At 37.9% G+C, this 21,687-nt stretch overlaps 2 protein-coding genes across 2 annotated transcripts; one reads left to right on the top strand and one right to left on the bottom strand.

Moving 5' to 3' along the window:
* The first annotated feature begins 390 nt into the window (after nucleotides 1–390).
* Nucleotides 391–2,932, top strand: LOC104120172 (pentatricopeptide repeat-containing protein At4g14050, mitochondrial). Its single transcript, XM_033652573.2, has one exon. It carries the CDS (start codon nucleotides 623–625, stop codon nucleotides 2,453–2,455), a length of 1,833 nt encoding a protein of 610 aa, XP_033508464.1. The 5' UTR covers nucleotides 391–622; the 3' UTR covers nucleotides 2,456–2,932.
* Nucleotides 2,933–3,318: 386 nt separating this feature from the next.
* Nucleotides 3,319–20,897, bottom strand: LOC104120182 (probable acyl-activating enzyme 16, chloroplastic). Its single transcript, XM_009631911.4, has 18 exons — nucleotides 20,423–20,897; nucleotides 18,016–18,207; nucleotides 16,569–16,683; nucleotides 14,510–14,597; nucleotides 14,109–14,320; nucleotides 13,207–13,325; nucleotides 11,624–11,773; nucleotides 11,384–11,451; nucleotides 8,089–8,194; nucleotides 7,807–7,965; nucleotides 7,155–7,208; nucleotides 6,990–7,070; nucleotides 6,275–6,412; nucleotides 5,796–5,955; nucleotides 4,556–4,635; nucleotides 4,339–4,484; nucleotides 3,771–3,828; nucleotides 3,319–3,684 (listed from the first exon to the last, which is right to left on the bottom strand). The coding sequence occupies exons 1-18, from the start codon at nucleotides 20,576–20,578 to the stop codon at nucleotides 3,592–3,594; spliced, it is 2,175 nt and encodes a 724-aa protein (XP_009630206.1). The 5' UTR covers nucleotides 20,579–20,897; the 3' UTR covers nucleotides 3,319–3,591.
* Between the last annotated feature and the right edge of the window lie 790 nt (nucleotides 20,898–21,687).

The raw sequence follows: 21,687 nt of genomic DNA, 5'->3' as shown, positions 1-21,687 counted from the left end.
TTTTCTATTCCATTATTTTCACGGCCTTGAAAAAGAAAAAAATTAGAAATGGAGCTTCTTAAAAAAGGAGGAATAGAGTATTTTAGAAGGAATGAATAAGAAGACACTTAAATACAACCCATTTTGTACCGTTAGACGTTGGGAAGGGGGCTTTCACGCTCCTGTGCGTCGTGTTCCTCATGTGGCCTACTGATAGGACCAATTGATGTCACATGGGCATGGTCAATGATCAAATGTGTTTATTAGTTACCGAAAAAATGAACTGTTCAAATGGAATATTAAAAATTCATGTATCGGCTTTTAAAACCCCACAAGTTTAAATGGCCAGAAAGTCATTCTTCCAAAGAAAATCCTTACTAAATCGATTTTTTCGAGATGTGGGCTTAATGTGGATTAGTTTAAAGTACCGACCTAGACGTTTAGAGTCTCATGCGGCTAACGTCTCAACATGTGAGACATTCGACTTATGCATGCTTACGCCTTGAATTATTCGGCTATTTGTTCTTTATTTACAAAAACAAATGTTCTAATATAGTTTTATATAAATGCTATTTTTATTTTCAGAAATATTTGAAGTTAATAGTAATTCGTTAGTTTCCCTCTCTTAAAACACTGGTTATGAATGCATCACTCTCAATTTCTTCACCAACTTCAACGATGCGCCAGATTCCATTTCCCTACCGATGGCAGAAAATTACATGCTCAAATAGTCAAGATTGGCTTAGACAATTGCTCGCTAAAGCTTTGCAACAATCTCATAGACGTGTATGGCAAATGTGGCCTCTTAGACAACGCCGTCCAACTGTTCGATGAAATGCCACAAAGAGATTTAGCTTCATGGGCCTCTATTTTTACTGCACACAACGAAGCTAACAAACACCAAACGACCCTTTCCCTCTTTTCCAACATGTTTTTGGATGGTCTTTGGCCGGACCATTTCGTTTTTGCTAGTATTGTTAAGGCTTGTGCTAACTTAGGCACTTTGAAAATTGGCAAACAAGTGCATGCTCAGTTCTTGAAATCAGAATTTTCTCATGATGATGTTGTTAAGTCTTCTATGGTTGATATGTATGCAAAATGTGGATTGCCCGATATTGCAAGAACTGTTTTTGACGCTATCTTGGTTAAGAATTTGATTTGTTCAAGTGCAATGATATCGGGGTATGCACGTGTTGGGAGGAAAGATGAAGCTTTTGAGCTACTAGGGAAGTTGCCAGTAAAGAATTTGCAATGTTGGACTGCTCTGCTATCTGGGCTCGTGCAAAATGGGAGCTTGGTTGATGCCATTGATGTATTTCTTGAAGTAAGAAGAGAGGGTATCGATATGAGGGATCCATTTATTCTTTCAAGTATAGTAGGAGCTTGTGCTAGCTTAGCAGCATTACAGCTCGGGAAACAGATTCATCGGTTAGTTTTAGGACTTGGGTATGAATCCAGTTTATTCGTTAGTAATGCCCTTGTGGATATGTATGCAAAATGTAGCGATATCATGGAAGCAAAGAGAATATTTGATAGCATGTTGACAAGGGATGTTGTATCTTGGACCTCAATTATTGTCGGGATGGCACAGCACGGGCAAGCTATTGAGGCGTTATCTTTATACGATGAGATGATCTTTGCTGGCGTTAAGCCAAATAAAGTAACTTTTGTTGGATTAATCTATGCTTGTAGTCATGTTGGATTAGTAAGCAAAGGTCAGAGTCTTTTTAAATCCATGATTGAAGATTATAAGTTAAGTCCTTCTCTGCAGCATTATACTTGCTTATTAGATCTGTTTAGTCGATCTGGTCACCTTGAGGACGCCGAGAACCTTCTTAACACAATGCCATTTCAGCCTGATGAAGCTGTTTGGGCTGCTTTATTGAGTGCTTGTAAGCAACACGGAAATACTGAAATAGGAGTTAGGGTTGCCAATCGCTTACTAATTCTCGGTCCAAAAGATCCTTCAACTTGTATATTGCTGTCAAATACATATGCTGGTGCAGCTTTATGGAACGAGGTATCTAAGTTGAGGAAGCTGCTGGCAAATTTGGAAGTTAGGAAAGAACCTGGTTACAGTTCTATTGATTTGGGAAAAGAAACTACGACATTCTATGCTGGAGAGGCATTGTATCCAATGAAGGATGAGATATTTGCTCTCTTAAAGGAGTTTGATTCTGAGATGAGGAAGAGAGGTTATATTCCTGACACCACGTTCGTTTTGCATGATATGGAGCAGCAAGAGAAGGAAAGGCAGCTTTTTTGGCATAGTGAGAGATTGGCTGTGGCTTATGGACTTCTGAGAACTGTTCCTGGATCAGTAATAAGGGTGGTGAAAAACCTTCGAATTTGTGGTGATTGCCACACAGTTATAAAATTTATATCAAGCATTACAGGTCATAAAATTGTCGTTAGAGATGCAAATAGATTCCATCACTTTGATAAGGGGATATGTTCATGTAATGACTTCTGGTGATTGTGTGTCTTCAACTGTTAAGTATCTATTTTCCTCATACTTGGTAAGGTGCACACTGTTCGACAACCATCTAACCATCCTTGAGAGCTTTCAAGATTCGATATAGCTGTGCTTAACGATCAAACGCTCGTGCTGAGTCTTTTCTTGCTCTCAGGAATTTCGGTGCACGTTCTTCAGACACGATCTTGATTCACTATGAAGAGAAATTCTTTACACTTGGTAGACACAATGGTGATGGTGGTGATCAGGCTTTGTTAAACCCTTATGGTAATACATTGCTTTGAACTTTTCATAATACACCATTTTCCTGTGTTTTCTTTAGCATTGGAGATGGAAAAGAATGGACAAAGGGAAATGTAATTATCACAGATAGCATAGTCTCCTTTATGATCATTTCCTATTCAGTTCTACTACTCTATGTTGTATTTTGCCACAAGAACAGGATTTGTTATAAAGATACCTAACCCTTAGAACTCATTAGAGTTGGAATGCAAATAATAACATGTATTTAAGTGATACATAACGTCAAATCTGAGACCTCTTGTTAAGGATGGAGGATTCAAACCAACATTCGAGATACTCAACTAGAAGTTAAAGTTGATTTAATTTGAAATTCCTTTTCTCAAGCAATTCAAATAATCTAAACTCTTTACAAATTCTGTTTGTTTATCCTCACGAATATATTGTTCTCTCACTCTACTTTGTTTTTCTATTTCTTCCCTCCATCTGAGTAGTTTTGCCTGGGGCTAACCATGTAATTAGGAGGTTTAAGTACGGAATAATTGTTTTATCGATAAAACAAAAATTAAAAAAAAATGCATGGAATAGAAAGAAGAAAAAAAATAGCAAGAACAAGTGCAACATCTCCCAAAATTGAATGTAATTTATTTTTCAGGAGACAATATTACATGCTTATTGAACAAGTTTGTGGTACAAAAGTAGTTAAATTTGCCTTCAATTACAACTTTTACATCCTCATAAATATACAGTTCTATTAGATCTATTCAATTTCAATCACTACATTATCATTACAAACACATTTTTTTATGGAAAAGTTCTGAAAACCCGTTCGCCGGTAGCAATTCAGATCTTGCAGCTTTCATAGAAAAAAAAAGTGGGGATTCCAGAGACAGGAATCATTTGTACAAGTTCTCAATTTGCTCTTTGTATAGAGCTGCAACTCTGTCTCTCTTGATTTTCATGGTTGGTGTTAGTAAGCCACTATCAATCTGCATGCCAAAAAATTGTCTAAGATATACAAATAGTCTTGACATTTAAATCAAATTGTCAAAGAGGTACAGTTAATAAATGGTACCGTGAAAGGTTCATCGACAATAAGGATAGGTCCAACTTGAAATGAGCAACCTGAAGTCCTGCATTTTCAACAAAGATGGCAAAGATTTTTATTTTAATGGAACTGAAAATAAAATACTGATAGGATACGAGTAGGAACACGAAGGGGAGCCTTGGCGTAATTGGTAAAGTTGTTGCCATGTGACCACAAGGTCACGGGTTCGAGCCGTGGAAACAACTTCTTGCAGAAGTGCAGAGTAAGGCTGCTAGACCCTTGTGGTCTGGGCCTTCCCCGGACCCCGCGCATAGCGGGAGCTTAGTGCACCAGGCTACCCTCTTTTTTTTTTTACACGAGTAGGAACACAAAGATATATCAGTATAAGTGTAACGGACTTGGTCAATGGCAGACATTAGAACTACAATTAGTATGACATAAAGAATGGAGTTAAGACCTTTCCACAATCTTATAAGAGGGTTAATTTGGTGATTCGTTGCATCATTTACACATTTCCATCAGGAAGTGGATAAACAAGTTTTCTGATATACGATATGCGAGGGAATTGGTCAATGTAGAAGCTGTAAGTCCGTACCATTTTCTTAACTCCTCGTATAATAGGCCAACTGCTTTTTCCTTGCTAAGTTCAGTGGTTTCAGAATCCACAATAGCTGATCTTTTAGCTGCTAACAGAACCTCCTCCTTATTTGGTACAATTATAGCTCCAAGGCGTCGTTGATCCTACATGTTACTGATGTCAAACTTGTGCAACGTGAGAGAAAATCTTAATTATGCGCTCAATGACAATTCACCTGGCCAATGACAACAATCTGCTGAATCAGACGACTTCCCATTGCAGCTTCTTCAATCTCTGATGGTTCAACATTCTCACCTAGTTTTTCCCCAGGAGGCAAATACATAAAAATAAAGTTCAAAGCTCTGAATTGCAATTATAATAAGGCCAATCTCATGGCAGTTTACGAAGAGAAAAATCATCTATGATAATAAACACATAATAAAGGCCCTAATTACAAAAAGGTGTTGCATTCACAACAACTACTATGCTTCAATACCAAGCTAGTTGCGGTAAGTTATATGAATCCTCATTGTTCAAGTAGCTCGGTTACGCCCGTTTTAATCCAATTTTATAACTATTAGTTTCTCTAACGTTAAAAGTTCTCTACATCTATCTCTAAATGTCTAAGAAGACTAAAGACCCTAACAAATGTTGGACTAAAGTAAACGTATTAACATGACTAAAACTTACTCACAATTAATTGGATCAATTATAGCTAATCGAATACTAGCCATAACAAGCTTCAGATCTTTATTCTTTGTACATGAGTCAATTGCTAGTTTCTATGGGATCTATTCTGGAACTTCTTTTATAATGGTGGTGTTTGGCCCATCTTGCGCGCCTGGACATTCTATAGGTTACCTGCTACCACCCCACAAGCACAGGCACCAAGCAAATCTGTCCTTTTCGCCTAGCATTTTCTAATTTGGAACTTCCAACAGCAGCAAGTTTCAATGGGAATCTAATTTGGATTCCTCTGAACTCACAAACTCCTATGTATTGAACTGTAAGTCATAGCCCATACGACCCAACTCAAATCAGTTTTCATTTGTTTATTTTTCTTTTAAAATATCTACCTAAATTAATATATCAGCAATCCAACTCGTCCAAACTCTACCTAAATGAATGCATCATTCACCGGTACATCCAAGCTTGGGTGCGTTGAATGGCGTACACATTTATAGGTTAAAATTGACACTTATACTTTTGAATTTCAGCTATAAATTGGACAGGTCAAAATCTTTATTCATTGGAGGGGAGAGTTCCAGACGTTCTGCCTCTTATTTTTCATCTTTTTCATTTGGGGTGGGCGAGAGGGTGGGGGTGGGGTGGGGGAAGGTGGTCGGGACTTTGAGGTTTGGTGACAGTTGATCTTCATTCGAACACATAACTGACAACAACACTACAACATAGACAGACTTACACGTTGCTAGGGCAGTCAAAGAGCAGGCACACTAGAAATAATTATAGCTCACCAGTTGAAAGGACTATGGTATCCTTTGCACGGCCTTCAAGGACTATTACACCCCCACTTTTACGACTTCGCCCTACAGAATGATCAGGCGCAATCCAACCAAGATCACCAGTGTTCAGCCATCCATTCTCATCAATAGCTTGTTTTGTTGCCGACGGATTCTAACAATAATTCACATAATAATGATGGTTAACCAACACTGCCAGTGGAATAATATTCCGGAGTAACATATACAGCAGAAAAGTGACCACCTATGAAGCTACTGAAGGCAAAACATGCTTTTGATGTTTTTCATAATGACGAAGAGTAACAAGGAAGCTCTTTTATAAGTATTGCTGAAAAGGCAACAATAGGGAGAAATGGAGTACTTACAATTCATAGGATTCGACTGATCAAGCTATTGCATTGCATTGCATTAACAGGTCGAACTAAGATGAACTGTAGAATTCATTATGCTCAAACAAAAATTTATGCACTAACCTTATAGTAGCCCTTCATTACTAGTGGCCCTCTGGCTTTTACAATGCCTCTTGAGCCTGGAGGAAGGACCTCATCTGTTTCTGCATTTACAACTTTTACTTCTACATGCCGAATGGGAGGCCCAACTGAGCCGAGTACCTTCAGAGATTAAATCAATGACTGTGTTATATGAATATCACATTCAGAATATGCATAGTTAAAGCAAAGTAGATATAAACTAGCCTAAGAATATGTAAAATATAAATCGCATATTTGTGTTGTGGGAAGCAACAAATGTGCCATATGAAACAATTTCATGTGATGGTTGTGGTATTATGGCATATTTAATAGATAACCAATGGTACGTGAAACCTGTGAATTGAATAAATTCAAAGAATACTTTAGGAAAAACTCTTTTTCAGCATAAAGTCTGACTAGAGGTAATGTCATGCTCTTATATGAATAGCAGTTAAGTTATTGGTAACTATATTCGTGATTGCTCGATTCAGAGGAAAGTATTTTTTTATCATTATACAGAGGAAAGTATTTTAATTTACTTCACGCCCTCCACCAGATTCCCACGTAAGAATTTATGATGCACGCCTGCAGAAAGATGCTTAGAAGCTCAAGGCACTGCTCTATACCAATATCATACAAGGTATCTCTATGAGAAACTTCAATGTCGAAGCAGAAGTTGAATTCTTTTGGTTCTATAGGTAGAGGATACACTACTCACATTACACGCAGGATGACGGGCAGCAACCACAGGAGATGACTCAGTCAGACCATATCCATTCTGAATCTTTATGTCAATTGCCTAAGAATTACCAAATGACATGTAAGAAAGGAGCACGAATCCAATTGCCTACAAACAATAGTTAAGACTATAAGAGCTACTAACCTCAAAGAACTTGTCAACATGTGAAGAAAGACTACCACCTCCACTTACGCCAGCCTGTAAAATATAAAAGGAAGGTAATCAACTGTCTTCACAATCTAGTGGACCTAAGTCACGTTGGGCCATGCAAATATAAATAACAATAAAATATTAGCAATCTTTACAGAAAAGAGTAGGATGTGGCTGTTAACAAGGTATTGAAAGATGAAAGTTTACAACTATGCATTTGGAAAAACAACAGCACGAAAACATGTAAGCTATTTTCTGCAACCTTTTCTAGTTATTTCCACTTACATTGACATGAGAGTAGGTGTATTGTCTCCAACCTTTTCAAATTATTTCCACTCACATTGGCATGAGAAAAACTTTCATCTTCTCACTTTTAAATTTCTTATTTTACTTTCTTTCTATTTCTAAACTTACTTTGTCCTACTGATGTTGTAAGTTTATCCTGTTAGCTCTTCTATTTTCTTTTGATACACCCTAACTGCATCAAAAATTTCTGTGTCGTGGATATGTACAGTGTACCTAGCTCGCCCATGTTTTAATAATATAGGGAAAATGGCAGAAGTTTAACAATGACGCATCAACCTTCGAACTTCAGAGATGCACCAGACAAAGAACACCAGAAGTCACAAACAGTAGCATATCCAACCTTTGAAATACCAATGCTTGCGTGTATTTTACTGTAAACAATTTTCTTCGCCAGCATATGCAGCGGCCATAATATAGCAGCAATAGTTCTAGCCCACAACCAGTCGAGCAATGATACAATATATGAAGGTTGCTTGGTGTCCTTCATTAAACATTTCCCCTGCATAAGAGACCGTGATACAAAAGAGTAAATCATGATTATCTAAGCAAAACTCTGTGCTTATTCACTACAATAATGGTGCATATAAGCTGAAATCATAGTACAATAATATCAGGAATTAACCTCGTAAATCCTTTTTGCCTCCATGTAAGCCATACTGATCCTTAAAAATAATAGGGCAATGAGTTTACGAGCAGCAGAGTTTGAATTGATCTGCTTTAGAATTCCACTGTAAAGTTCATAAACAGTAGTGTATCATTTAATAATATACAACAACAACAACCCAGTAATATCCCACTAATGGGGTCTAGGGAAGGTAGTGTGTACGCAGACCTTACCCCTACCCCGAAGGAGTAGAGAGGCTGTTTCCGAAAGACCCTCGGCTCAAGAAAACAAAAAGACAAAAGGACAAAAAGATACAATATTAGTATCACCACAGCAATCATAGGAAAAATGAGAACACCATGAAAACCAGAAGAAAGATGCAAAGCAAAAGCGATAACTAGTAAATAGGTCCTTCACTGAAAAGCGAAATAGTAAGACAAAACATTGCCACTAGCTATCTTAGATAAAAACCCTACCTGGCTAGTCCCACAATGGTACGAAGTAAGGCAAGACTCAACTACCTCCTAACCTACAACCCTAATACTCGACCTCCACATCTTCCTATCAAGTGTCATGTCCTCGGAAATCTGGAACCTCGCCATATCCTGCCTGATCACCTCTCCCCAATATTTCTTAGGTCGCCCTCTACCTCTTCTCGTGCCCTCCACAACCAGCCGCTCACACCTCCGTACCGGAGCATCTAGGCTTCTCCTTTGAACATGTCCGAACCATCTAAGCCTCGCTTCCCGCATCTTGTCATCAATGGGAGCCACGTGCACTTCTCCCGAATATCATCATTCCTAATCTTATCTATCCTAGTATGCCCGCACATCCACCTCAACATCCTCATTTCTGCTACTTTCATTTTCTGGATATGTGAGTTCTTAACGGGCCAACACTCAGCCCCATAAATCATGGCCGGTCTAACCACCGCTTTATAGAACTTACCTTTGAATATCGGTGGCACTCTCTAGTCACACAGAACTCTAGATGCTAACCTCCACTTCATCCATCCTACCCCAATACGGTGTGTGACATCCTTGTCGATCTCCCCTCCCCCTGGATAACCGAACCAAGATACTTGAAGCTGCCTCTACTCGGGATGACATGTGATTCAATCCGCACATCCACGCCAACTTCCACCGGCTCAGCGCTGAACTTACACTCCAGGTATTCCGTCTTCGTCCTGCTCAGCTTGAAACCCTTAGACTCAAGAGCTTGTCTCCAAACCTCTAGTCTCTCGTTAACACCGGCTCGCGACTCATCAATCAGAACTATGTCATCGGCGAATAGCATGCACCATGGCACATCCCCTTGAATATGGTGTGTCAACGCGTCCATCACCAGGGCGAGTAAGAATGGTCTGAGCGCAGAACCTTGGTGTAACCCCATTACAACCAGAAAATTCTCAGAGTCGCCTCCTACTGTTCTAACTCGAGTCTTAGCCCCATCATACATGTCCTTAATCGCCATAATGTAGGGAACCGACACACCTTTTGCCTCTAGGCATCTCCAGAGAACTTCTCTAGGATATTTTGTCATACGCTTTCTCTAAGTCAATAAACACCACGTGCAGATCCTTTTTCTTCTCTCTGTACAGTTCCACCAACCTCCTAACAAGGTGTATAGCTTTTGTAGTCGAACGACCCGGCATGAACCCGAACTGGTTGTCGGATACAGACATTGTCATCCTCATCCTCGCTTCAACCACCTGCTCCCACACTTTCATGGTATGACTCAGTAATTTGATACCCCTATAATTGTTACAACTCTGGATATCACCTTTGTTCTTATACATTGGAACCACCGTACTCCACCTCCACTCATCCGGCATCCTCTTCGCCTTAAAAATAACATTAAACAACCTAGTCAACCACTCCAAACCTGCTCTCCCCACACACTTCCAAAATTCCACTGGAATCTCGCCTGACCCGGTCGCTCTGCCCCTGCTCATCTTACGCATAGCTCCCACTACCTCCTCGACCTCGATACGCCTGCAGTACCCAAAGTCACGGTGACTTTCGGAATGCTCCAATTCGCCTAGCACAATATCCCGATCCCCTTCTTCATTCAGAAGGTTATGAAAGTAAGTCTGCCATCTCTTCTTAATCTGGGCATCTTCCATCAATACTCTACCATCTCCGTCCTTGATGCATCTCACTTGGTCCAAATCTCGAGCCTTTCTCTCTCTCAACTTGGCCAACCAGAATAACTTCTTCTCCCCGCCTTTTTTCCCCAGTTCCTCGTACATACGACCATAAACCGCAGTCTTAGCCTCCGTGACCGCCAGCTTAGCCTCCTTCCTAGCTACCTTACACCTCTCCATGCACGCTCGCCTCTCCTCCTCTCCTATACTCCCCACTAACTTCAGGTACGCTGCCTTCTTCGCTTCCACTTTACCTTGGACCACTTCATTCCACCACCAGTCTCCTTTGTGCCCACCAGAGATGCCCGTCGAGACCCCTAACACCTCTCTCGTAGCCTCTCTAATACAGTCTGTTGTCGCTGACCACATAGTGCTCGCGTCACCACTGCTCCTCCACACTCCCATAGCCGACAACCGCCCCTCCAACTCTTGGGCTTTATCCTTAGTTAAGGACCCCCACCTGATTCTCGGTCTTCCTCGAGCAGACCTTTTCCTCCTCTTTAACATAATACCAACGTCTATCACCAAGAGTCTATGCTGCGTCGCGAGTATCTCATCCGGAATCACCTTGCAATCCTTGCACAACCCTGTGTCACACCTCCTGAGGAGGAGATAGTCAATCTGAGTCTTCGCCACCGCATTTTGAAAAGTAACCAAATGCCCCTCCCTCTTTGGAAAGCTAGAGTTCGCAATCACCAACCCAAAAGCCTTAGCTATCATTTAATAATATAGAATAATAAAAAATGATTACCTGAAGATATTTCAAGAGAAAAATGCCATAAAGCACAAAAATTTCCAGCAATTTAAGAAACGAGAAATTCAAAGGAATGAGAAACCAATTTATCTAATGCACGGTGACATTTGGAGAAGAATTTCCATCATATTCAAGCGGTAAAATTGTTTCAAAAGATTAAGGGAACAAGGAGATTTATAGCAGAGGTTTTACTCAGTATTTCTTCAGAAAACACCTTGGCTGACAAAGTACTACCGTCTTTTATCATTCAGAAGGTTACCATTTTCTATTACCCAATCAGTTCTCAGCATGCAACTGATTTTCTTCGTTGTCCCAGAAAAAACGTATATTTTAGAGGAAGAGTTTATATGAATTAGACAAGAAAAGTTCTCCGGAGCACAGTCTTAGAATAGCCATCCACATTAAGGACATACCTGTATAATGTCTCATACACTAAAGGAACACTTATCAAGTAATGTGGCTGATAACGCCGCAAATCTTCCTACAACAGTAAGAAGGTTGCTGAGGCAGTGGTAACAAAGATTAATAATCAAAGTACCAATAAATTTAAGGGGACAAAATATTAGGGCAGAGATCAGATCAATGTTTTAGATTCTCTCAAAACATCATTGGCGAAATAAGGGGTTTAGATTGACTACAAAATGGAAACACACCTTCAAATTTTTCACAGTTGTGTACACTTGCTCTGTTCCGTGTGTGAATATGAAATATTCACAAGCACGCTCATATGCATGCCAAGGCGGAAGCATGCTTAGAAATCTGTCCCCAGGTACAGCAGGTACAATCTCCCCCAAATTCAAAATCTAACAAGGAGAATGCAGGGATGTCAACAACTGTATGTACCCAAATACTAGCAGTCCAGCATACTTATCAATACCACAGATACTTTTAGAAGTTAAAGAACACGGATGCTTGGCTATTAACATGATACTAAAAGATGGGAAACCAGCCAAACAAAAGATCAATCAGAAAAATAACAGCAACAGCAAAAAACATTATTTTCTATATACAATGGTAATAATAAGAAAACAGGCACCCATTCAAGTAATTAGGATCGCCAAGAAACATTTCTTGTTGGTTTTTGTTTCGCACAGCTTTTACGGTGATTTATTCCGACTGTATTACGATTCTTTCTGGTGATGTTTTAGTGACAATGTGACTCTTTTATGTGACCGTTCTGCTGGCACCGTGTCTCTTTATAGTGATCGCTCTGGTAGAACCACGACTCTTTCTAGTGAGCGTTCCAAAGGTAACATATTTGTTCTCAGTGGCTTTTACGGCGTTACTGCTAAGCGCCTCGCATGAACACTATTTTAGAAACATTTAAAGCAATATATTCTCCAAAACCCGTTCTCTTCTTTCTCTTCATGATATCAGAGTCGGGATATTGAGTCCATTTCGTGGACATTAAATTTCGATCATTGTCCTGACAAGTTTTTCGATTACTCTAAGCTGCCAATTCAAGCAATGCTCATGATGTTCTAAAGATTTGTGTATTTGTACCTCTTCGGGAGGAGTAAGAAAAGATCCATTTCCATATATGTTACAAGAAGCACTTTCTTTACACAATTACCATCAAATTTCAGGGGGAAAAGAATTCCAGCACTGCTTTTCTTTTGGGGATTGTTCATTATTCTAGCAACACTACTCGGACAGTTGTTCACTAATCAAGTATTTTTTTTTTGCAGTTCTTGTATTGGAAATAAAGTAAACTCACGACGTTTCACCACCTTGAGTTTGAGGGCTTCTGAACGTTAAGAAAATCATTAAATATTTGGTAGAATATCCTCGATAATGTCATAACTAAGAATTCAGAAATAGGATTCATTCTTTAAAAAGCCTATATAAGGAGCCCGCTTAGTAGTTAACCTACAATTCAGCAAGAGGTTTTTTCTCTTTTCTTTTTCTCTTTCACAAAACTAAACCTCACTTCTCAACCTAACTTTTTCTCACTGACGCCTTTCTCCAAGGGTATTTTATTCGTTTTTCTGCCACAAAAAAAATCACAAGAGTACAGAACCAATTGAAACACAAATTTTAAGATGACATAGCACTCAAGTTCAAAGACAGATTGGTCCATTTATCCTTTTCCCCGATTTTGTACCTCAAGTTAATAGCTTCTTTTCAGAACCAAGATCAGAATAACAGGATAAAGTTAATAAGACACTGATGAACCCGCAAAAATTAGCTACAACTACAGAATTCTTAGCACTAGAGTAAATGTACAAGTGCAAACCTGGTGAAGCAGATTTTTATGCGTAAGCATGACACCTTTTGGATTACCGGTGGTTCCACTGGTATAGACAATTGTAGCCACATCATCAGAGTTGATTGCCTCATATGAATATTGTTTCCCTAAAAAATTATTTTGTTAGTTACAGATATTCTCCCCAAAGGGAACTACATTATTGAAAAGTGCAACTTCAGAATCGAAGACAAAATAAAACTGTTACCAAACTGAATTATCGCATTGAACACATAACTGCGAAACATATAACTGCTAAATATATATAGCGAATACAGACTAGATATCGAGCTCATTACCAACATGGAAGTTGTAACAGAAATAGAAAGGAAAAAAAACAGAGTTGCTCTAATATCCATGAAAGATGTTAATAATCACTTGTCACTGGCCAAATTGATTTGAAAACACAAAAATTCCTACTAGCTTGAATAAGCATGTCCAAAATTCCATAAATTACAGGGTTACATTTCGACAAGCTAAAAGGGAAGCAGCAGGCCAAATTGTGATGATAGAATTAGCATGAGCTTCAGGATATTGATCTCTACGCTGAAGTCTCGAAATCTAATCTACTAAGTAATGATTTATTGTGTTTACATTAGGGAGGAGTTATCTTTAGCTTAGTATCTCAGAGAGCTCACAAACATAACATATACAGGAAAAGAGTCGGGAAGATAAACTTGCAACTTGAAGTCGAAAACTTCTTAAGACAACTATGCTCTAAGAAGATGATAAAGAAAAGTAGAGAGGAAAGAAATGCAGGATAAAGAGTCAAGGAAACTCTCTTGTTTGAAGAAAAGAAACCACCAATATATCATCTTAGTAAAACACTAATTAGTTTTAAGCAAGAAATATTTTTTTAATTTAAATTATGTCTCTTACAGTAAATGTCTTACTGGCATCTTCAGAATCAAATAGATCCACACGACTCTTGTGACCCAATTCTATAATCTCCTTATAAGTATATACAGGATATCCCTGCACGGCTTCTCTTCCAAGGCTTGATTTCTCTCCCCAAAGTAAAATAGCAAATCGTACAGCTGCATGGGAACCAAAGGTGTCTGCAATCCGGTTGTACATCTCAGGATTGTCAATAGCAAGAGCGACACTGGCAAAATGCATGCAGAAAAAACAGGCTACTTCGTCAAATTGATCACACTTGCTGGTGTAAACTAAAGAACGAGAAACCCATGATTCTATAATCTGTCCACAAATGAGCAGAAGAAATATCATGCTCATTAACATGTTAATTAGAACAACCAACCAAATCTCAATGCGCAAGAACATCTGCACTAACCTTTCAGAGTGGCTATATAATTGCAATAGCTCTTGAACTGATGACCTTGAACCCCTCACAACGTTGATAGCCCCACTTGTCATTGTACCTAAAGGAAATTGGACACTTTTACGACAGAGCTTCCACTAAAATTGAACATAATTTGGACTGTAATTTTACACTATATCCCTACTTCACATATCATAACAACAAAAGAAAACCACAGTACATATAGTAGTCCTTTCGAATAAGCACATCAGTGATTAAGCAACCCCATTTACCATCTCGTCGACATGCTTGAGTTCAAGTTATTTTACAGGACAGCATATTATCTGGACCTTATGATGGAAAATGTTGATTTTGTAGGTTTGCAAATGATAGACGAGCGCATGTGAATAACAGCCTGCTGACTTATCCCCTATTTAAACAAGCTAACACAGAAGCTTGCGCACTTGGCAGCTGTTCAGTATCTCATTTTCAAGAGATTTGAGAACTCAAATCCTGGAGATAACCAAGCAACTACCACCCCTCAATGGATGAGCTGAAAAGTAGCCCCTTCGTTCTCCATGATAATGAGCAGGAAAAAAGAAAAAGTGGTTAAATAGGCAATTACCAAGGTGGACGATGAAATGCATGTTATTGATTCCTTCCCTAATATGAGAATTCCTCTACAGAACTCTTAAGTAAGGAAAAACTGGGTACTTCTCCCATTATATTTTCAGAATTGTGTGCGCTTTCAATTGTTAATTTGGTTCATGAATTACTTTGGTTATGAATGTACTATTGTTTACTACTACAAGCCAGCCATTAAGTCCTAGAACAGGTAATTTATCAAAAAAAGATTGTCCTGCTACAAATAAACTTGGGTGTTCTTTTGACGGATAAAACAAAACAAAGCACGAACATAATTCATAGATTCGAACCATGAGCCATTGGCTTTAGGGGATTTCTCCGTAACCAAAAAAAATACTCTAGGGGTTTGGCCTAGTGGCAAGAGCGCAGCGTGACGTATGGGTTGGGCACACAACACGGTTAGACCAAAGCCTGGTATTTAAGTGGAGGAGGATAGAGGGGTGAGCCCATTATCCACCAAATTTTGAACCGTGAGCCACCGACCTCAGGATTTTCTCGGTTATAAGAAAAGACAACAATAACAACCTAGTAAAATCCCATCAAGTGGGGTCTGGTGAGGGTAGAGTGTACGCAGACCTTACCCCTACCCCGAAGGGGTAGAGAAGCTGTTTCCGGGAGACCCTCGGTTCAAAAGGCGAACAGAGATAATAGATCCTTACCAGCAGCAGCAACCAGAGAGATAATATAATATCAACATTGTAAGAGACAGAAAATAGATGGCAAGGCAATAACAAAAACAGTTACTAGTAACACAATACTATGAAAACGGGAAAATAATATGAACTCGGTTATAAGAAAAGATGAAAAATAATTCAAGGGCTTTAAATTCAAGTTATGTACATGATATATTTCTTGAGACATAATGGAGAGAAACAGTTAAATGATCAAAAGGTTGGTATTATATATGCCCTTCAGCATATGGGCAGTCCAGTGCACAAAGCATCTCATCATTCATGCAGGTATGAGGAAGGGCCGCACCCCAAGGGGTGTGATGTAGCCAGCGTACCCTAATGGAAGCATTAGTGCCTGCTTCGACGGCTAGAACCCATGACTTATATGCCCTTCAGCATACAAACTAATATTATCATAGTTTAATCGCAAAGATGGTGCTTCCAACTTCTGTCTGCTTATGTAGAGGGTTCAACTTTTTCAAGAAGCCATTATATGATAATTGGTGAGCCAATAGCCTGACTTCTTTTGTCTTTTTCATTAGCAGATCAGTATTTTCACGATCCATAAGTTTTAAATGCGCATTTTAGGTTCATACCATTTATGATAATCAAGGGCTTTAATAAGTACCTAGGATTATCCTAATCCGCAAAAGAGCATGGGAATTTTTTGAAATCCGAAAAAGAAAACAGGAAAAAGAAAGAAAAAAGTAATACGTAATAATAAAGCTAAGAGTTACCGATTTCTAGGATTTACAAAATAGGACGGATTGATTTACCTTGATCTGCAACAAGCCATCGACATGAATTATCAGCAAAGAGTGCAATCTTCTCATTTGGCTTTAGCCCAACAACTCTCAAACCTTCAGAGAAATCCACAATCTCCTGACAAAGCTGCATTTTTTGGTAATGCATTTAGAAAAAGTACTATGGATAGAATAGGAGAGCTGATAACATAGTTAAATGCACTTAATTTTCCAGATTAGCTAGTCGCCTTCTTGCAAAATTTTGATTAAGTAGTAACTACAAAAACCATGCATCCAATTACACCCAAAACAGATTTTGACTAGGGAGACCACCAGGGGCGGAGCTAGTGTTTCAGTGACAGGTTCAGCCGAACACAGTATCTTTGACCCTAACTCTTTATTTGTCTTTAGAAATTCATTGAATATGTAAAATTTAATTTAGAACCCAGTAACTTAAAAAGACTAAAATCCCCCACTCATAATCTTCAAATCCTGACTCCACCTCTGGAGACCACAACTTTACTGCATTATCCTCTGCTATTTAGATTTAGTGCAATTACTCTCAAGCACAACCGTATATTCATGATAAATGATCTGCCCAAGTCTCAAAAGATCCAACAAACATTAACATTAGATTAGATTAAAAGAAGATTGCTAAGTCATCTCATCGTTTCCCTTATATAATAAAAAATAAAAAATAAAAAAGAAGATTGCTAGGTGAAATTTCTGTTGCCTCACAGTTTTTCAACTCTTCAGATCCACTTGATGTTAGGGACGAAATACTACCACCCCCCAGAATGATCAGGTCTAGAAGCATTCATGACACTATTCATAGAAATCATGTTTAGAGCTATAGAAGCTTGAAATAAGAAATCAAATTCTACCACCCATTTTTGGAACAAAGGGAGCACAGAATATACGACAATTTCTTTTTTTGAGAAGGAATATACGACAAATTTACCTGAAAGAAAAGAAAGAAAAAGGAAGACGGCCGGGCTAAGGATGAATCAAATTCCTAAAGTCAAAGGCAAGGCCATACACCGTTTGGTTCACCACGCCTAAAAGCAACCACATAGTCAAACAAAAGACTATAATCCTACACCAACATTGACTCATAAATACTGAAAAGGAAGATCCTACCTAGGAACTCATGTTGATAATATTTGTTCCCAGCAAGCACTTACAAATGAAAGACAGGAAGCCCACGCCTTCACGCATACGGATAAAAAGATGGATAGTCTCATACAGTCGGCCAACAGAGGGCCACTACACAAACTTGTGAAAGCAACTATCATTCCAGAGAAAAAGCTCTTTAAAACAGAAGAAAATTTTATAGCAGGATTTAATGAATTCCCATAATGCAGGACTTCACATATTAAAATAATTAACACAAAGGGTTGATTATTTCATCTTTAGATAAAAATAAACCAAAAAAAGGATATTGAAAAGAATAAAATGAGAATAAAGAAAAAAAATTGACCTGTTTATAAGTCATGCTTGTAGGAGGATCATGATATGGGTCCACAACTGCTACACGATCACCAAATTTCTCTGACGAAGTCCGCCAAATGTCGGGAACAGTTCTCCACTCTGTCAAGGGCAACCCACCATTACCGGACAACAATTCACTTTCTAGAAAAGGCGAGCACTTCCTGATTTCCATTTCTGCAGTCTGGGAACATGATTCGATGAATCCCATAAATAAATACACAATAGAAGCAGTAGCTGAACACTACATGATAAGTTTTCAAATTGACTAAAAACAATTGACAGGTACAGGTAAATTTATATACTTATAGGATGATGCCGGAGAGTCGGTGAACGTTACATTTAAAAGACCACCATGTGTTTCCTGACACTTTATCTTCTCTAGTCTCCCACAATAATAATTTTTGAAGATTCAACTAACAAGCTTAACTCAAAAACTGGATAGGGTTATAACTTATAAAGGATGGTGGATTGGTAGTGAAGATTTTGAAACTTCATAATAAAAGTTTTCTTTGATTGGGAGATTAGAAGGGTGAACCTTTTGATTGAGAAACTAGCAGTGATTATCGAAGAAAGTTCGTAAAACTTTTCTAATAGCCAATGTAGATGGCAAATTTTCTCTGAACTCAAGTTATAGGCTGTTGTGAAAATAAAATGTTGAAAATGAGATTTATCTGCCCTGGAAAATGTAAATGGAAACAAAATCTCCACCTAAAATGGTATGCTTTATATGGATTCTTACATAATGCAGCCTAACCCAGGATAATTTATAGAGAAGAGGCTTTAAATATGCAACATATGATGCACCTAAGGGTATGTCCAGTGGTCAATGAAGTTGAATAAAGACCACGGAAGACAGCAAAACAATAGGTAATTTCTTCTTAGCTGCCTAAGTCTGGGCGAACAGAGTTACCACCTAGAGTTACCCAATATCTATATAGTTTGGATGGTGCAGCTATTCAAGTTGAGGTGTCTGCAAACTAACCCACCCGATTACCACTACGATAAAAATACAATAAAAATTATCAACAGTCCTAATATTACTCTCGCCCAAATATGCTTAAATTCAAAGTTCTGATGGAATCCAGACAGTTATGGAGCATTTGTTTTAACATATATGGAGTCCAGTGGGTTATGCCCGAATACTTGAAAGAGGCTACAAGCTGGGTAGGGACAAAGGACACTTAAGAGGCAGAGACAAGCTTGGCGAGAAATTCCTCTCTATGTACGCAGGACAGTGTGGAACGTGGATAGATAGAAACCATAGATGCTTGATGGGAAAGAACATACATCTCTTGTAAAGTTCAAATATCTTGAAAATCATCATTTTTATGCAGGATGAATAGTGTAAACAAAACAGATGATATGCTGGACTTAATTGACTCCTTATAGCTATAAAAGCGATCAGCCACAGATGACTACACCTGCTTTGTGCCACTCTATCAATGAGATTACTTTAACTGTTCGAAGAATTATTTCAAGATCGGTACACAAAATGCATCAACAATAAAACTGTAATTGGAGGCTAACTAAATTTAGTTGGTATTAAGAAAATTACATTTAAACACAAAAGGGTACTGAATCCAATAAAAAAGTATTCGCAACATATTCATTCAGGAAATTTCCATTCTAAATGCAATTAATGCTGCTTGTCCTTCCCAAGCTTAAGTCAATTATAGCAATTGTACTTTCAAACCTGGACTAAGTTATAACAAATAGGAAAAACATTGCAAATTAATGTAGAACAATGATAAATACTCCCTCTGTCCCAAATTTATGTGACACACTTTCCTCTTTAGGCTATCCCAAAAAGTTACACCTTTCTACACTTGGAAACAATAACTTTAAACTTTCAATTTTACCCTTAGTGACATTTAACTGGAGCCAGTATGGAGGGATAGAGATAGGCTGAGTCCTCGGTACTAAGCCAATGCAAAACTCAACTTCTCGCCTAGGAGGTAACCCAAGAAATCTTCTGGAAATACATTTCTGAATCCGCAATTTTATAGACATGCAAATGTCTATGACAATGTTTTAGACCACAAGTGTCAAAAAAATTCTATATTTCTTAACTTTGTTCCTACTTCCTAGTAAAAAATCAGTCACGTAAAATGGGACAGAGGGAGTATAATTTACAATGATGATTACAATTAACAACTATAGTTAAAGGGCAGCCCAGTGCACTAAGCTCTCGTTATGCGCGGGTCCAAAAAAGCATCATACCACGAGGGTTTATTGTACACAGAATTAGTTTCCACGGCGGCTCGAACGCGTGACCATCACACGGCAGCAACTTTATATGTTACACCAGCGCTACCGTTCAATTAAAAACTATAATTATTTTTAAAAAAAGAAAGAAACAGAAAGAGCATTACATAAAACAAAGTACTAAGAATCACCTTAGACTCGCAATAAACTCGACCAACCCTCTGACTTGTGTGTGACTTGGAGTTGACCAATTTCTGCTGAGACCAAAAATGGCTTACCCCATATCTTCCACTATATGGGGTAGCAAAAAGATTGGATTTTAGGCTCATGGTAATCATCTCTGACATCTACAACAAACCCCTTTTAATTTCTGTGCATAAATATATTGTACAGAGGGTAATTCCCTGATGTTACAGATTGAAATCTCGAGGGTATTAATGGTGAGAAGGAGTCAATAGTTAGGAATTAAGCAAAGAAAAATAGAGAGGAACAAAGCTGCAGCATTGAAGTAACCGCAGAGAAGAATTGAAAGGGGTGGAAAATAGTGAAGAATTGATGACTTCTAGGAATTCATTCACGAGTGAGAGGAGTGTGTGTGAGAGAGAGAGAGAGCGAGAGAGCGCATTGATTAGTGTGACATTCGACAAGTTTGGCAACCAATCTATAATTGTAAAACTCTCTTTTAACTACTTCTAGTAGTACTATGAAAATTTTGTCCATAAAAAGAATTTTTTTTTGGAAGAACCATAACCAATTTTTGAGAAGTAGAAAAAAAGTAGTTTCTTCCCGAGAGCACAAGCAGAAACAGTTTTGAGTTTTTTTTTTTATCAAAAATATCTTTAATAAAATATAATATATATTAAAATAACTGTTAAATCTTATACTTAGGCTATTAATATATAAATATTTCTTACTATTTTTAGTATATCTTTCTAATATATAGTGACTTTAGGAGCGAATGCTTTTATATTTGTTGAATAATTTTTAATATATTTAACTTATATTAAAATAATTAAGTACTTTTAAGTTTTATTTTTATATTTTACTTAAATAAAATAAAAGGATCTAATTATTGCTTGTAATAATAAATTTTTAAGATTATATATTTATTTATAATATTAACTATTAAGTAAATATATTAATGTCCTTATTCGTAATTTGATACTTAAAAGTACTTTCTGAAAATCTTGACCAAACACAAATTATTGCTCAAAAGTATTTTTCAGAGTGATTAGCCAAACACAAACTTCTTCTCTCCAAAAGTACTTTTTTCAAAAGCACTTTTGAAAAAAATACTTCTCAAAATAAGTTAATTTCTCTAGTTTGGCCAAACATGCTAGTAATATCCTACCCCTATTTGTCTCTTCTTGAATTTCAGGAAACAAATTAATATAGAAAGGGTATTTAGTTTGTGAAAATGACTAGAAATATTTGTGTAAAAGTATACTCGGCCTTG

This window comes from Nicotiana tomentosiformis, chromosome 9 (genome assembly GCF_000390325.3).
Source record: "Nicotiana tomentosiformis chromosome 9, ASM39032v3, whole genome shotgun sequence".
NCBI classification, from domain to species: Eukaryota; Viridiplantae; Streptophyta; class Magnoliopsida; order Solanales; family Solanaceae; genus Nicotiana; species Nicotiana tomentosiformis.
This window is presented reverse-complemented; position numbering and strand designations above follow the sequence as displayed.